The sequence below is a fragment of the Dendropsophus ebraccatus genome, chromosome 10, assembly GCF_027789765.1.
Source record: "Dendropsophus ebraccatus isolate aDenEbr1 chromosome 10, aDenEbr1.pat, whole genome shotgun sequence".
NCBI classification, from domain to species: domain Eukaryota; kingdom Metazoa; phylum Chordata; class Amphibia; order Anura; family Hylidae; genus Dendropsophus; species Dendropsophus ebraccatus.
In genome coordinates, this window is record NC_091463.1 from 96,005,034 (window position 1) to 96,023,264 (window position 18,231).

The 18,231-nt window shown below is 50.1% G+C and overlaps 1 protein-coding gene across 1 annotated transcript; it reads right to left on the reverse strand.

Moving 5' to 3' along the window:
- Positions 1-5,536: 5,536 nt before the first annotated feature.
- On the reverse strand, positions 5,537-17,747 carry ERCC2 (ERCC excision repair 2, TFIIH core complex helicase subunit). Its single transcript, XM_069942971.1, has 24 exons — positions 17,616-17,747; positions 16,311-16,410; positions 16,035-16,112; positions 15,202-15,264; positions 15,016-15,129; positions 14,827-14,943; positions 14,637-14,753; positions 14,438-14,561; positions 14,267-14,363; positions 13,192-13,325; positions 12,575-12,743; positions 12,300-12,418; positions 11,408-11,477; positions 8,676-8,745; positions 8,495-8,596; positions 8,351-8,414; positions 8,158-8,279; positions 7,920-8,012; positions 7,774-7,846; positions 7,621-7,691; positions 7,399-7,542; positions 6,596-6,739; positions 5,795-6,080; positions 5,537-5,739 (listed from the first exon to the last, which is right to left on the reverse strand). The coding sequence occupies exons 1-23, from the start codon at positions 17,618-17,620 to the stop codon at positions 5,988-5,990; spliced, it is 2,283 nt and encodes a 760-aa protein (XP_069799072.1). The 5' UTR covers positions 17,621-17,747; the 3' UTR covers positions 5,537-5,739; positions 5,795-5,987.
- Positions 17,748-18,231: the final 484 nt, after the last annotated feature.

An 18,231-nucleotide genomic window follows, 5' to 3' on the forward strand; every position in this document is an offset into this window, starting at 1 on the left:
CAGGAAGGGGTCACTCTTGTATTATAAAGAGTCAAATCAGGGTTTATTAGTGAATCATCTTGTCATCTTCTATAGTGATTCCCCCTGAGGTGTCTAGTCTACAGCCTCACAGCTTTTACAGTAAAGAATCCAGGTTACAGCTGAACTTTCCTTGTTTCGGTAGGGGGAGGCACTAGGGGACTCCACATAGGACAGTGTTCATCATACAGCTCATTTATTCTGCCACCTCAAACGTCTCTTTCCAAGATTAAATCCCTGTAATTCCCTGATAATCTCGCAGTTCCTCTGGCCTCAGTTTTGTTGCTCTCTTTTGTACTCGCTCCAGGACTTGGAGGACTGAGCGGCAGATTCCAGATGAGGCGACACTAATGCAGTCATAATAATCCAGTAAATCCATGGGGTATATACACCTCCTTCTCCTGCTGGCCTTAGCAGCAGCTGGCTGACATTGTGCTCTTATCTAGTCTATGGTCTAGCACTATCTCCACTATGGACTCTCCTAGTGTCTCGGCAGCCCATAAATCATAAACCTCTCCCATAGACTGTCTTACATTACACAGGGGGGAGGGGAAGAAGCATGTAGACTGTTATATAAGTTTTGCTGGTTCAGATTTGTCTTCTGCATATGTCTGAGGCTGTTTGTGGATGGCACTGGGGGCACAGAGGGTGGGCATGTGGGGGGCAGCGAGCCAGTACATGAGCGTCCAGCAGGGATCCTCCTTCTAAGTCCTGCAATCTGTATCTGTCTGTCGAGGCTTAATATAGACTCCTGACTCTGCCAAATATTGAGTGTCCGGTGGATGCCAACCAGTGCCGGCCCGCGCAATATACACAGTGCAGAAGAGTCCCCCCTCCCCCATTATTGTGTTACATTAGTGTAAGGAGCAATGTCTATCGACATAGTGATCGACACTCTTTACAATCCAATATAAATAGTTAGCGCAACTTTACACCTTCCTGCTCCTCACCCGCGTCTGATACTTCTTGCTCAATCCGAAATAATCCAAGGAGAAAACTAGAGAGACCCTCATAACCTTCAGGCTTCACAGGACGATGGCCGTCAGTCAATGATTCAAGTGCAGGGAATGCAAAGGCTATAGGATCCTTCAAGATGGATTTAACACCTGTCATCCATACTGTCATGTACATAATGGCAAGGATCAGCTAAGTGCACCCTACGCAGGAGACGTATAGAGTCCGAACACACGGCTACATGAAAATAGTCAACAAAACCACATAAGATATTACTGGTATAATTGCGGCAATTGATTTCTGAGATACTTCCCGTCTTCTTTGATCTGTTACATAACCAAATTCACATTGGAAAAACTTGACTTTGATCCAATATGGTGGCTTTCAAGATGGCGGCCATGTTCTGGACATTGCCTAACAGATAGGCCCCATCACCTATTACTTGCTGGGGTATCAGATGTGTCATTGTCCCTTTTGTTTCTGTAATATAAGGGGCCCTGAGACTTTTAACTCTTTACCTAGTATATTAGAGAGAAGGAAATTGGAGCTAGCTATATATATATATATATATATATATATATATATATATATATGCCATTGGGAGCAGTTTATGGGTGGGCCATAGTGAGCAGTATTACCGCTCTGGATTCAAGGGTGCATTAAAAATAAATAATAATAACAAAAAAATGAGATAATCATTGGAAGCAGTATATGGGGGGGGGGGGGGGCAGTATATAGGAAGCACTATGTGTCACATAGGGGGCCATAGGGAGCAGTGTAAATAGAGAGGATCATTGGGGGCAGTATATGAGGGGAGGTATATAGGGAGCAGCGTGTATGAGATATGGGCCATAGGGAGCAGTATATATGGTAGAGTCCATAGAAGCAGTATGTAGGGAGCAGTATATGTGAGATGGGGGGGGGGGCATAGGGAACAATTATATATGAAAGAGAGGACCATTGGGGGCAGTATATAGGGTGCATTATAGGTGATATAGGGAGCAGTAAATTAAGGAAAGAGAGGACCATTGGGAGCATTATATGGGAGGCGGTATATAGAGAATACTGTATTATATGTGACATATGGGCCATAGAGTCATAAGGAGCAGTATATATGGGAGAGAGTCCATTGGAGCAGTATGTATATATATATTATTAGCATTATATATAGGAAAGAGAGGACCATAGGGAGCAGTATTTGTGAGATAGAGGGCCATATAGAACATTCTATATAGGAAAGAGAGGACCATAGGGAGCTGTATATGTGAGATAGAGGGCCATAGAGAGCATTATATATAGGAAAGAGAGGACCATAGGGAGCAGTATACAGTATGTGAGATAGAGGGCAAGAGAGCATTATATATAGGAAAGAGAGGACCATAGGGAGTAGTATATGTGAGATAGAGGGCAAGAGAGCATTATATATAGGAAAGAGAGGACCATAGGGAGCAGTATATGTGAGATAGAGGGCCATAGAGAGCATTATATATAGGAAAGAGAGCACCATAGGGAGCAGTATATGTGAGATATGGGACCATAGAGAGCATTATATATAGGAAACAGAGGACCATAGGGAGCAGTATATGTGAGATAGAGGGCAAGAGAGAGCATTATATATAGGAAAGAGAGGACCATAGGGAGCAGTATATGTGAGATAGAGGGCAAGAGAGAACATTATATTTAGGAAAGAAAGGACTATAGGGAGCAGTATATGTGAGATAGAGGGCCACAGAGAGCATTATATATAGGAAAGAGAGCACCATAGGGAGCAAGAGAGTCCGTGGAGCCTCACTTAAGAGTCTCAAAACGCAGGACGAGATACATATCCCTCCAGGAAGGACCCAGCCTGAGATCAGTGATCGTTTTACCGTATTGTTCTACTTGGCATTGCTCCCAGTGATCAGCAGGGGTCAAGGTTCGCTCATCTCTACTTATTGTGTTTTATATAATGGCAACCTTAAAGGGAGTACCCCTTTAAAGAGGTTATCCAAGATTAAAAAAACATGACTGCGATCTTAGAGAAACAGCGCTACTCTTGTGCTCAGGTTGTGTGTGGTATTGCAGTCCAGCTCCTTTAACTACAATGAAACTAAACTGCAGTACCACACCCAAACTGAGGAAAGAGGTGGCGCTGTTTCTCAAAGACAACGGACAAGTTTTTCTAAATCTGGTGAAAATAATGCAATAAAATATAAAGATACCGAAGAGTATGTGTATACACATATATTCTATAGGAATTATACTTATTGTACATCCGCCAGGATTATAGTCATTTACAATACATCCACTATTCACAGGGATCATAAAAGTGATAGAAACTGCGAGTGATCATTCTTGGTTCAGAAATGAGAAAATTCATCTACAAATCCAGAATATTTCCTCTTCGGTTTTTAAGGAAGCCGGAAGGCGAAATGTGCGTCAGGGTCTGAGGTGGGGTCCCCCATTCTGGTCTTACTAAGGCTGGGTTCACACTGCGTTTTTGCAATCCATTTTTTCCATTTTTTACAAAAAAAGAAAAAAACTGATGCATTTGTGTGCATCCGTTTTTCCATTGACTTCCATTGTAAAAAAAACGGATCAAAACTGATCCGTTTTTTTTTTAACAAACACAAAAGTAGTGTCAGCTAAGTTTTTGTGTCCGTAAAAAAAAAAAAAACCGGATCCGCTTTGATCTATTTTTTATTTTTTTTTACTACAATGGAAGTCAATGAAAAAACGGATCAAAACGGATGCACACAAACGCATCCGTTTTTTGCAAAAATCGGATTGCAAAAACGCAGTGTGAACCTAGTCTTACATGGTGTTACCAGACAACTGTGGTATATATTTACAGCTCCCTACCTGGTATAATTGTGCGCAACTGCTGCTCTTTGTATAACTATACCTGTATCATACTGCTGCCATTTGTGTCCTAGAGAATCAGTTCTATTGGGGCAGCAGGTGAGAAGAGTCACAGAAGGGTATAAAGTAGCAGAAGAAGAGCTGTCCCTCTCCTGCCACCTAGTGGAGGTCTAGAGAGAGACAGCCATTATCCTTCTGGGAGGTAGATAGTCCGTGTATCTTTCTACCAGAGAGCACTGCTTGGCCTATAAGAATCCCTACAGGGGCCTGGCGCCCACCCCCCCTCCCCCAAAGGAGAAATATCGCCCCCTTAGACTAATGAGAAGTGTTAAGGTGCGTTAACACGTAACGATTATCGTGCGAATTTGCGCGATAGCGATCGAATTCGAACGATAATCGTACGTGTAAACGCAGCGAACGATCAAACGACGAACGAGAAATCGTTCATTTTGATCTTTCAACATGTTATCAAATTGTCGTTCGTCTTTCGCAAAAAATTCGCAGATCGTTCCGTGTGAACAGTCGTTCGCCGATTTAACCAATGTGTGAGATAGGCTTAAGCGATACGATTTTCCGTACGATATATCGTACCGTCTAAACGCTGATTGTTAGAGAGGAGGACGGAGCTGTATCTGTATGTTAGAGAGGAGGACGGAGCTGTATGTGTATGTTAGAGAGGAGGACGGAGCTGTATGTGTATATGAGAGGGGAGGAAGGAGCTGTATCTGTATGTTAGAGAGGAGGAAGGAGCTGTATCTGTATGTTAGAGAGGAGGAAGGAGCTGTATGTGTATATGAGAGGGGAGGAAGGAGCTGTATCTGTATGTTAGAGAGGAGGAAGGAGCTGTATCTGTATGTTAGAGAGGAGGACGGAGCTGTATCTGTATGTTAGAGAGGAGGACGGAGCTGTATCTGTATGTTAGAGAGGAGGAAGGAGCTGTATCTGTATGTTAGAGAGGAGGAAGGAGCTGTATCTGTATGTTAGAGAGGAGGACGGAGCTGTATGTGTATATGAGAGGGGAGGAAGGAGCTGTATCTGTATGTTAGAGAGGAGGACGGAGCTGTATCTGTATGTTAGAGAGGAGGATGGAGCTGTATCTGTATGTTAGAGAGGAGGAAGGAGCTGTATCTGTATGTTAGAGAGGAGGAAGGAGCTGTATCTGTATGTTAGAGAGGAGGAGAGAGCTGTATCTGTATGTTAGAGAGGAGGAAGGAGCTGTATCTGTATGTTGGAGAGGAGGAGAGAGCTGTATCTGTATGTTAGAGAGGAGGACGGAGCTGTATCTGTATGTTAGAGAGGAGGACGGAGCTGTATCTGTATGTTAGAGAGGAGGAAGGAGCTGTATCTGTATGTTGGAGAGGAGGAGAGAGCTGTATCTGTATGTTAGAGAGGAGGACGGAGCTGTATCTGTATGTTAGAGAGGAGGACGGAGCTGTATCTGTATGTTAGAGAGGAGGACGGAGCTGTATCTGTATGTTAGAGAGGAGGACGGAGCTGTATGTGTATATGAGAGCTGCTGCTTTTTATCACCATTGTGTACATAAAAAAATAATCCTGAACTCCTGGCGCTTTCACCATGGTTACTGAGTCCCCAATAGGCCGATATGGCCCCTGCTTTGTGTTATGGCTGCCGGGTGTATATCAGTACATGATGCTGTCAGTCATAATGTGTGGGTCAGCGGGTCACCTGTTTGTACACAGATCACTCATCACTCGGGTCACACATGGATAAGAAATGTAGCTATTTATTCAGTATGTAAAAACACATACAGTATCCTCAGGATCAGCAGGAGACCCTCACAGGAAACACTGCTACAGAGACCCCTCCCTACAGAGACCGCTCCCTACAGAGACCACACTACAGGGTCCACTCCACATAGAGACCTCCTCCCGCTCCCCATAGAGACTGCTTTCCATAGAGACCACCTCCAGCTCCCCATAGAGACAACTCCCCATAGAGACTGCTTTCCATAGAGACCACCTCCCACTCCGTATAGAGACCACTTCCCTAAAGAGACTGCTACCCCTAAAGAGACCAATCCGCTACAGAGACTGCTACCTACAGAGACCACTCCCACTGGTCACATCCTGGACACAAATCAGGACCTTGGGGTCTCATCCAGGAGGCAAGATCTCTTGAAGATTCACATTGTGACTCCTCAGATGTCGAATGGTCAGACCTGATGGGCAATCTCCTGGATCTTCTGCAGCATCTCCTCAGATTGCAGCTGCTCCAATGTCAGAAGAGACAGGCCCAGCTGATCCTCCTACAGAAGAGACAGAGAATATGAACAGAGACAGCCCAGCTGATCCTCCTACAGAAGAGACAGAGAATATGAACAGAGACAACCCAGCTGGTCCTCCAACAGAAGAGACAGAGAACATGAACAGAGACAGCCCAGTTGGTCCTCCAACAGAAGAGACAGAGAACATGAACAGAGACAGCCTAGCTGGTCCTCCAACAGAAGAGACAGAGAACATGAACAGAGACAGCCCAGCTGGTCCTCCAACAGAAGAGACAGAGAACATGAACAGAGACAGCCCAGCTGGTCCTCCAACAGAAGAGACAGAGAACATGAACAGAGACAGCCCAGCTGGTCCTCCAACAGAAGAGACAGAGAATATGAACAGAGACAGCCTAGCTGGTCCTCCAACAGAAGAGACAGAGAACATGAACAGAGACAGCCCAGCTGAACAGGACGCGAGGATGGTGATGTTGGGCAGTCTAGCAACAGGACATCTCTTGGGTAATGAATAGAAGGAGGTGGAAGGGTTAACTCACCCTGCGGAATGGTTGTGCCATTTCCCTCAGGAAGTGTCGGCTGAGGTGAATGCACTCGTCCACAGTCAGGTTTAGATTGGCGTCTGTCAGATGTTCCTGAATCCACAGCGGTAACTTCCCCTTCTTGTCGGATCGTGCGTATCTCTGTAAAGGAGATTCATATTATTACGCTTACAAATGGGCGGAGCCAATCCTGTCAGCAGCAAAATCACTTGTACATGTGGCTACTGACAAAGACTCCACCCACATTATATGTAGACATGGGAGGAGCACCTCCTGTCAGTAGCCATAAAACACAAAAATGGATGGAGCCTATCCTGTCAGCAGCCACTTCATATGTGCACAGGGACGGAGGCTGCCCTGTCAGCAGACACATCATATGTACACATGGGAGGAGCCTGCTCTGTCAGCAGACACATATGTACACATGGGAGGAGCACCTTCTGTCAGTAGCCATATAGTAAAAATGGATAGAGCGCATTCTGTCAGCAGACACATCATGTACACATGGGAAATGCCTGTCCTTTCAGCAGCCCTATTGTATGTATAAATGGACAGAGCCCCTCCCGTCAGTTGCCATATAATAAAAATGGATGGAGCCCATCCTGTCAGCAGACACATGGGAGAAGCCTGTCAGCAAACAAATTACATGAACATATGGGCGTAACCTGATGATGATCACAGCTCCCTTAAAAGTGACATCTGCACAGGTCACAGAGCATGCTCACAACTCTCTCATATAACTATAATTGAGATGGGCACAGCTCCCCCTTTCCCAGTACATCGTGGGGGTGTCACATTACCTTATCAGCAAATAGCATGATCCCATAGTCGGTCTTCCCGCGGATGGCTCGGCCGACGCACTGTGCAGCGTGTCTCATGGCGTCAAACGTCAGGAAATCGTTCTCCCTTAAGTGGAACTGATCGCGCAGGAACTGGAGGCGAGCCTGAAGGACGAGACGTAAAAAGAGGTAAGAATACACGGCGAGAAGAGACAGACTGAGCGTCGGGATCCCAGGACTAACCTTCAGTATCCGGCTCTGGGTGTACACATACGGGACTCCGAACATGATCACGGCTCGGCCATAGTGGTGGACTGTGGGGGAGGAGCAGACACATGGTCAGATGACATCATAGAGAGGGAGTGGTCACATGACACCCAGCCCCCAGACACTCACCAAAATCAATTCCTTCAGACACTTTTCCACGGGCGACAGAAAGTAAGATGGCGCCTCGTCCGTTCTCACAGGCCTGAAACAATGACATAAGGTTAGTAAGAAGGCCCAATACAAGCCTGGGGCCCCTGGCCCAGCCTAAGCCTCACCTCCTGATACTTCTCTAGGGCCACACTGGTCTCCGCCCCATCCTGGGTCTCTATGAAGATCAGCTTGTTCCTCTGGATGTTCTCCAGAATTCCCTGTGGGGACATGAAGAGGATCAGCAGCCTGACTGACCCCGGGCGGAGGGGAGAGGTAACGTATATCAGAGGTGCAGCCATTGCTATAGTGACGGGGGTGCCACCTGACCCCAAATATTGTAGGGAACACTACAGTGAGACCTACCTGCTCGTACCAAGACGCCACAATGTTCTCCATATACTGATAACTGGTGAAGAATCCCACTATCCCATCAGGAACAATGGCGGACATCTCCAGGAGGAGGTTCCCATAATTCCGCATGACAGCTGTGGGGGTCAGAGGTCAGTCACATGACATAGCAAGATCCTACAGCAACCTATAGGACGCAACTTCTTACCCAGATCTTCCCTCGTCTCAAACTTAGAGCTCATCGCAACTTGGTCGTTTCCTCTAGCGACAACCTACGGAGATCGCACAGATTATGGTCTGGTTACCATGGTTACCAAATTGCCTTATAAATCACATGAGCAATGCTTCTTACCATCGGGCACAAACAGATCCGGGCAAGTGTCATGGTGAATGTTGCCATGGTTACAGGTCGGAAGTCCAGGATTTTGGGGTAGATGTCCAGCGGGGAGAGAGTCTGCGGGAGACAGGGATACCAGTGAGGCTACAAATGTCAAGGGGTGCGGAGAAGAGTGAGTTACGTGTGCGCCTCCTACCCCAGATGTGATGATGACCGACTGAAACCTCTGGAACACCGGTTTAATAGCGAGCGAGGCATCAAGGCAGCTGCAGATGGGAAAGGGAAACATGTGAGATGATCTGCAGGGGCCCCTACTGCCTGCTGAGACTAAAGGGGGCCTCGACTGCCTGAGACTATGGGGGTCTCTACTGCCTGCTGAGACTATGGGGGGTCTCTACTGTCTGCTGAGACTATGGGGGTCTCTACTGCCTGCTGAGACTATGGGGGGGGGGGTCTCTACTGCCTGCTGAGACTATGGGGGTCTCTACTGCCTGCTGAGACTATGGGGGTCTCTACTGCCTGCTGAGACTATGGGGGTCTCTACTGCCTGCTGAGAATATGGGGGGGTCTCTACTGCCTGCTGAGACTATGGGGGGTCCCTACTGCCTGCTGAGACTATGGGGGGGTCCTACTGCCTGCTGAGACTAAAGGGGGCCTTGACTGCCTGAAACTATGGGGGGTCCCGACTGCCTGCTGAGACTATGGGGGGTCCCGACTGCCTGCTGAGACTATGGGGGGTCTCTACTGCCTGCTGAGACTATGGGGGGTCTCTACTGCCTGCTGAGACTATGGGGGGTCTCTACTGCCTGCTGAGACTATGGGGGGTCTCTACTGCTTGCTGAGACTATGGGGGGTCCCTACTGCCTACTGAGACAATGGGGGGTCCCTACTGCCTGCTGAGACTATGGGGGGTCTCTACTGCCTGCTGAGACTATGGGGGGTCTCTACTGCCTGCTGAGACTATGGGGGGGGGTCTCTACTGCCTGCTGAGACTATGGGGGGGTCTCTACTGCCTGCTGAGACTATGGGGGGTCTCTACTGCCTGCTGAGACTATGGGGGGTCTCTACTGCCTGCTGAGACTATGGGGGGTCTCTACTGCCTGCTGAGACTATGGGGGGGTCTCTACTGCCTGCTGAGACTATGGGGGGTCCCTACTGTCTGCTGAGACTATGGGGGTCTCTACTGCCTGCTGAGACTATGGGGGGGGGTCTCTACTGCCTGCTGAGACTATGGGGGGTCCCTACTGCCTGAGACTATGGGGGTTTCTACTGCCTGCTGAGACTATGGGTGGTCTCTACTGTCTGCTGAGACTATGGGGGTCTCTACTTCCTGCTGAGACTATGGGGGGGTCTCTACTGCCTGCTGAGACTATGGGGGGTCTCTACTGCCTGCTGAGACTATGGGGGGGTCTCTACTGCCTGCTGAGACTATGGGGGTCTCTACTGCCTGCTGAGACTATGGGGGTCTCTACTGCCTGCTGAGACTATGGGGGTCTCTACTGCCTGCTGAGACTATGGGGGTCTCTACTGCCTGCTGAGAATATGGGGGGGGTCTCTACTGCCTGCTGAGACTATGGGGGGTCCCTACTGCCTGCTGAAACTATGGGGGGTCCCTACTGCCTGCTGAGACTATGGGGGGTCCCTACTGCCTGCTGAGACTAAAGGGGGCCTTGACTGCCTGAAACTATGGGGGGTCCCGACTGCCTGCTGAGACTATGGGGGGTCCCGACTGCCTGCTGAGACTATGGGGGGTCTCTACTGCCTGCTGAGACTATGGGGGGTCTCTACTGCCTGCTGAGACTATGGGGGGTCTCTACTGCTTGCTGAGACTATGGGGGGTCCCTACTGCCTACTGAGACAATGGGGGGTCCCTACTGCCTGCTGAGACTATGGGGGGGTCTCTACTGCCTGCTGAGACTATGGGGGGTCTCTACTGCCTGCTGAGACTATGGGGGGGGTCTCTACTGCCTACTGAGACAATGGGGGGTCCCTACTGCCTGCTGAGACTATGGGGGGTCCCTACTGCCTGCTGAGACTATGGGGGGTCTCTACTGCCTGCTGAGACTATGGGGGGTCTCTACTGCCTGCTGAGACTATGGGGGGGGTCTCTACTGCCAACTGAGACAATGGGGGGTCCCTACAGCCTGCTGAGACTATGGGGGGTCTCTACTGCCTGCTGAGACTATGGGGGGTCTCTACTGCTTGCTGAGACTATGGGGGGTCCCTACTGCCTACTGAGACAATGGGGGGTCCCTACTGCCTGCTGAGACTATGGGGGGTCTCTACTGCCTGCTGAGACTATGGGGGGGGGTCTCTACTGCCTACTGAGACAATGGGGGGTCCCTACTGCCTGCTGAGACTATGGGGGGTCTCTACTGCCTGCTGAGACTATGGGGGGTCTCTACTGCCTGCTGAGACTATGGGGGGGGGTCTCTACTGCCTGCTGAGACTATGGGGGGTCCCTACTGCCTGCTGAGACTATGGGGGGTCTCTACTGCCTGCTGAGACTATGGGGGGTCCCTACTGCCTGCTGAGACTATGGGGGGTCCCTACTGCCTCCTGAGACTATGGGGGTCCCAACTGCCTGATGAGACAATGGGGGGTCTCTACTGCCTGATGAGACTATGGGGGGCCCCTACTGCCTGCTGAGACTATGGGGGGCCCCTACTGTCTGATGAGACTATAAGGGGCCCCTGCTGCCTGCTAAGACTATGGGGGTCCCCTACTGCCTGCTTAGACTGCCCTGGTACCTGACTACATTATATATATATATATATATATATATATATATATATATATATATATATATATATATATATATATATATATATGTATACCCCTAACCCCCAGGTCCTGACTACAGTCTGGATGAGACCCCCAGGTGACGTTCTCCACATTAAATATCAGACTACAGGGGTCGGTGTTCACCTGAAGTGTAACACAGGGTTACTGATGGTCGGTGTCCGATCCTCAAATGGTTCAATGATGATCATAAATCCTGTGGGGAGAGAGGTCAGGTGTGAGAGGCATAAATGAAGCACAGAGGAGGCACAGAGAATGGAAAGAGGAGGACAGGTCAGGGGAGGCAAAGCTCAGGGCAAGGCACAGAGGAGGCACAGCTCACGATAAGGCACAGAGGAGGCACAGCTCAGGAGAAGGCACAGAGGAGGCACAGCTCAGGAGAAGGCACAGAGGAGGCACAGCTCAGGAGAAGGCACAGAGGAGGCACAGCTCACGATAAGGAACAGAGGAGGCACAGCTCAGGAGAAGGCACAGAGGAGGCACAGCTCACGATAAGGCACAGAGGAGGCACAGCTCAGGAGAAGGCACAGAGGAGGCACAGCTCAGGAGAAGGCACAGAGGAGGCACAGCTCAGGAGAAGGCACAGAGGAGGCACAGCTCAGGAGAAGGCACAGAGGAGGCACAGCTCAGGGCAAGGCACAGAGGAGGCACAGCTCAGGAGAAGGCACAGAGGAGGCACAGCTCAGGGCAAGGCACAGAGGAGGCACAGCTCAGGGCAAGGCACAGAGGAGGCACAGCTCAGGGCAAGGCACAGAGGAGGCACAGCTCAGGAGAAGGCACAGAGGAGGCACAGCTAAGGGCAAGGCACAGAGGAGGCACAGCTCAGGAGAAGGCACAGAGGAGGCACAGCTCAGGGCAAGGCACAGAGGAGGCACAGCTCAGGGCTAAGCACAGAGGAGGCACAGTTTAGGAGAAGGCACAGAGGAGGCACAGCTCAGGAGAAGGCACAGAGGAGGCACAGCTCAGGAGAAGGCACAGAGGAGGCACAGCTCAGGATGGGCCGCCCCTGGACTCTTACCTTTAGTGTACGTGCTGACTAGGGTGGCAAAGTTGGTAATGAGGATGAGAGGAGACAGGTCGGTGATGTCTGCAATTTCCAGCGTCCGGGTAAGAGAGCGCAGCCGCTCTGCGCAGAACCTACAATATATTTCAGAGAGTAAGAACTGACATAGCGTCCTATGGTTACACCCCTAATCCTGATGTTATATGGGGGATGAGGGAGCATGATGAGGGCCGGGATGGGAAGTCATGTCTAAATATCTCTGGGGTGATAGGATACAAGCGACTCCTCACCTCATCGGCTTCCTCTCAATGCAGACTTTCTCATAAAGGTCGCGCAGAAAGGCAGCCGGGCCCTCCTGAGTCACATGACCTGAACGCAGACGAGACTTGACATAGCCGACCAGACGCCGCAAGAAGCCCAGGAAGTGCAGAGCGTTACGGATACAGCCGGGGACGGCCTCTGCCGGGAGAAGAGGGGGAGATGGGGTTACGTGTACAGACTGGCCCCTTATTACACGGCCCTTTCCTGACTGCTGTTTTCTCTATGGTAGAAGTAGAACGTCCACAGGACAATGCTCCATCCACAAGGTCATATAGTCATGGATTCCCTCCAGGAACAGGACAGTGAGTTCTCCTTGTTCCCTGGATTGTATTTCTATAGACGTCTCTGGATGAGGTAGAATGGACAGTACAAAACATGTCAGGACTCCACCTAATGTGTAGGGACTGTGAGAAGTGATCCTGTCCACCTGGGCCGATATACCCAAATCATCACCCAGCGGGATCTATGCTGCGGTTCTGAAGGCCATAGAACTCCAGTGCAATACTAGATGGGGGCTATTAAAGGGGCCACTCAGGAGGGAGCTATAGTCCCATGAGATATACTCACTCCTCCCCGCACGCTTTACCTTGCAGGATCTCATCAGGCAACACAGGATTCGCTAGATAAACGTCCGTCTCACGGGCGACTGTGGCCTCGCGCAGACCCTCCACCAGGCGGGCGTACTCTTGCCTCAGCTTCTGCTCATCAGTATCCTTAATTCTGAAAATAAAGAGAGCGCTCGGTGATCCCCATTGTCCTCTTCATACCCCACTTATCCCCCTGCTTCGCTCATCTCCCCTGTTACCTCCCCATTGCTTCCCTTGTTATCACTTTTGCATTCCGCCGGATAACCCCCAGCCTCCTTCATCCACCCGTAACCCCCCCCCCCCCGCAGCCTCCTTCATCCACCTGTAAACCCCCCCCCCCCCGCAGCCTCCTTCATCCACCTGTAAGCCCCCCCCCCCGCAGCCTCCTTCATCCACCTGTATCCCCCCCCCGCAGCCTGCTTCATCCACCTGTAACCCCCCCCCCCCCCGCAGCCTCCTTCATCCACCTGTAAACCCCCCCCCCGCAGCCTCCTTCATCCACCTGTAAGCCCCCCCCCGCAGCCTCCTTCATCCACCTGTAAGCCCCCCCCCCGCAGCCTCCTTCATCCACCTGTATCCCCCCCCAGCCTCCTTCATCCACCTGTAACCCCCCCCCCGCAGCCACCTTTGTCCACCTGTAACCCCCCTGCAGCCTCCCTTGTCCACCTGTATCCCCCCCCCGCAGCCTCTTTCATCCACCTGTAACCCCCCCCCCCCCCCCCCCCCGCAGCCTCCTTTGTCCACCTGTAACCCCCCTGCAGCCTCCCTTGTCTACCTGTATCCCCCCCCCCCCCGCAGCCTCCTTCATCCACCTGTAACCCCCCCTGCAGCCTCCTTTGTCCACCTGTAACCCCCCTGCAGCCTCCCTTGTCCACCTGTATCCCCCCCGCAGCCTCCTTCATCCACCTGTAACCCCCCCTGCAGCCTCCTTTGTCCACCTGTAACCCCCCTGCAGCCTCCCTTGTCCACCTGTGAACCCCCCCCCTTCCCCCCGGGCCTCCTTCGTCCACCTGAAACCCCATCGGCCTCCTTCGCCCCCTGTCACCCCTCACGGTTCCCCCTCTGCTTCCTCACTTTTGGATGGCAGTGTTGAGGGTGTCGATGTTGCTCTGGCATCGCTCCAGGGTTCGGCGTGTGATGGTGACGCTCATGGAGTCGATGCAGACGTTATCTAGAGGAGACAGGAGGAAGTTTAATGAGGGTCACGATGATAAAGATGAACCTAGGGAGATCCACACAACTCACCAATGTTATGAGCCTCATCAAACACCACCACGGCTTTCTTGGCCAACTCCCGGGACACCTGGTCGGCAATCTTGGGATCCAGGAGGTAATGGTAACTGTATACGATGACGTTACACTGCGACAGCTGGGGGGGAACAGAGGCGATGAGCAGAGGTCAGGAGGGAGGTGCGTGAGCCGCCCTGAACCGCTAAATACTCACAGCATGGCGGGCCAGGTAGTACGGACACCAGCCGCGCTGCCTCCCCAGGGTCCGCAGGTCATCGAGGTTGTAAATCCCGGGAGGAAGAGGAGTGTCCCGGCCGATGGCATCAAACTCCTGGGGGGAGGGGGAAGAAAATGAGCTGAATGTCACCTGACCTGGACCCGGCCTCATCCCAGCTCCATCTTACCTCATAGAAGCGGCAGGAGGGGATGCTGGGGTCTCGCTGCCTCTGCATCCTCACAAAGGAGGCTGTCAGACTGTGACATCGCCCGTCAATCTCCTTCCCAAAGCGGAGAGCGCTGACCTAAGAAGGCAAGACAAAGACATGGAGTAACATGGAGGGACTGAGGACCGAGCGGCCGGGAGCTGCACCCACCTCCGGGTTCACGCACAGGTTACGTCTGGAGCTCAGGGCCAAAGCCAGGAAGTTGAGCTTCTCCCCGGTCTGGGCCTGTATGTACTCGGTCAGCTTCCGGAGCTCCTCCACCACCTGCAAGCCGTGACCACATGATGAGTGAGATGTCTATCACCACCCAGACACGGCCGCTGGGCAGGATCTCACCTTCTCTATCTCCGGCACGGTCCGTGAGCAGTAGATCAGCTTCGTCACTTCCAGTGGATACGTCTAAACAACAAGATAAGACAAAAAAGGGATTGTTCACCAAAAAAAAAATTCTCTTTCAAATCAACTGGTGCTAGAGATTTGTAATTTACTTCTATAAAAAAAAAAAAATCTCCAGTTTTCCAGTACTTATCATCTGCTGTATGTCCTGCAGGAAGTGGTGTGTTCTTTCCAGTCTGACACAGTGCTCTCTGCTGCCACCTCTGTCCATGTCAGGAACTGTCCAGAGCAGCAGCAAATCCCCATAGAAAACCTCTCCGGCTCTCCAGACTGGAAAGAATACACCACTTCCTGCAGGACATACAGCAGCTGATATGTACTAAAAGACTGGAAATTTTTTAATAGAAGTAATTTACAAATCTCTGGAACCAGTTGATATGAAAGAATGTTGTTGTTTTTTTGTGAACAAACTTTAAGAGCAGAACAGGTGATGGGTGCAGATCCCCCACCGATCTGGCCCCTTTCAGCCTCTCACAGGGGGGGTCAGCAGGGCAGCCACTGACTCAGTCAGGTGTGGGGTCTGCAGCACTCCCACAGCCGCTGATGTCTGTCTGATGAGGGGTCTGGTGGCTGACTGTATGATGTGTAGATCCATGTTATAGACAAGTGTGGGGTGATGACTGGACGTGATGAACGTCCATGGTACAGATGGGGGAATACGTAATCAACATCTCCAAGGGACAATAGAGAGTGCAGGACAGGAGAAGTGCTGAGGGGCGCACTGAGTGACCGTAGAGGGACCCCCATCATACCATCCTAAAGGGGACACTCACCCTCTGATAGGCCACGATCAGTGACAGCAGCGACACCGTCTTCCCAGTCCCTGAGGGCATCTCCAAGACTCCATGACCCTGCCGCCAGAAGACAGGACGCATAAGGGACGAGGCTGCTCCCACACAATTCAATGTGCAGTCACAAACATTAAAATGGCTCCTTGGCTCGAGACTAAAGCCAGAGGGCTATGATCAGAGAACAGTCAATATAAATCACTTTACATTATGATTAATACCCTCCCATCATCATCCTCAATACTCCCTGCTCCCCAGCACCTTGGCATCCAGCGTCCTCTTCAGCTCCAGCATATAGGAGTACTGCTCTGGATAGATGTACTCATAGGGGAAATAGACCAGCAAGCCATCTATATTCAGCCTGGGGAGGAATCACAGTATATACATGTCTATACAGGAACAGGAGGTATATAGAAAATAACACCTTATATACAGAGATGTCTATACAGGGGCTGGGGGTATAGAGAAAATAACAGTATATACAGAGCTGTCTATATAGGGGCAGGAGGTATATAGATATAACACAGTATATACAGAGAGGTCTATATAGGGGCAGGAGGTATATAGATATAACACAGTATATACAGAGATGTAGGAAAGGAGTGCATACACTATAGACAGAGATGTACATAGGGTGAGATGTATACAAGCAGGATGTATATACAGTATATATAGAGCTGTATATAGGGAAGGGGTGTATACAGTATATATAGAGCTGTATATAGGGAAGGGGTGTATACAGTATATATAGAGCTGTATATATGGAAGGGGTGTATACAGTATATATAGAGCTGTATATAGGGAAGGGGTGTATACAGTATATATAGAGCTGTATATAGGGAAGGGGTGTATACAGTATATATAGAGCTGTATATAGGGAAGGGGTGTATACAGTATATATAGAGCTGTATATAGGGAAGGGGTGTATACAGTATATATAGAGCTGTATATAGGGAAGGGGTGTATACAGTATATATATAGAGCTGTATATAGGGAAGAGGTGTATACAGTATATATAGAGCTGTATATAGGGAAGGGGTGTATACAGTATATATATATAGAGCTGTATATAGGGAAGAGGTGTATACAGTATACATAGAGCTGTATATAGGGAAGGGGTGTATACAGTATATATATAGAGCTGTATATAGGGAAGAGGTGTATACAGTATAAATATAGAGCTGTATATAGGGAGGGGGTGTATACAGTATATATAGAGCTGTATATAGGGAAGGGGTGTATACAGTATAAATATAGAGCTGTATATAGGGAAGAGGTGTATACAGTATATAGAGAGAGGTGTATATAGGGAGGGGGTGTACACAGTATATATAGAGAGCTGTATATAGGGAAGGGGTGTATACAGTATATATATAGAGCTGTATATAGGGAAGAGGTGTATACAGTATATATAGAGAGGTGTATATAGGGAGGGGGTGTACACAGTATATATAGAGAGATGTCTATAGGGAAGGGGTGTATACATGATAGAGATGTACATAGGGTGAGATGTAGACAGAGAGACACAGAGAAACAATTGATATACTGCAGAATGTGATCACTTACTTCATTGCTGCCGCAGACTCCGCCTCCCCCGGTCCGGCCCCGCCCCCAGCTCGCTGTATAGTTGATCGTTACTCTCCTGCACGAGATCAGGACGGAACAGCCGCCATTTTTGTTTCTGGCAAAGAGACCAATGGGTAAGGGTAGGGAAGTCACGTGACTCCGTGACCTTTGATCCCCGATGCGGATGTAGAAAGGTCTTCGGGAAAATGGCGGAGCGCTTCCTGCGGGTCCAATAGAGTCACGTGATCATTTACCCATCCTCCACACACAGGAGTACGGGAGAGGGGAGAACGTGCAGCGCTCCAGCTGTTGTAAAACTTTGCCTGTCGAGGCATGCTGGGAGTTGTAGTATTGCAACAGCTGAAGACTTAGTATTGGGAAATGCCTCCTAATCATTGCCCCAGGTGTATAATATCAGGCCCCGACTAATGGACTCACCTTCACAGGCATAGTGATACAGTGATAGAGCAGGTCATTCTCTAGCTGTAATAGAGGGGTGTATAGCGGTCACTGATACCAGGGTGGTGTGTAATAGAGGGGTGTATAGCGGTCACTGATACCAGGGCGGTGTGTAATAGAGGGGTGTATAGTGGTCACTGATACCAGGGCGGTGCTG

Excerpts from the sequence above, each read along its gene's own strand:
- ERCC2 (XM_069942971.1), bottom strand. Across the intron at positions 8,746-11,407 it reads AACCCTGTGTTACACTTCAG|CTGCCTTGATGCCTCGCTCG; the intron begins GTGAACACCGAC and ends TCCCATCTGCAG. Across the intron at positions 6,740-7,398 it reads TCATGCTATTTGCTGATAAG|AGATACGCACGATCCGACAA; the intron begins GTAATGTGACAC and ends TCTCCTTTACAG.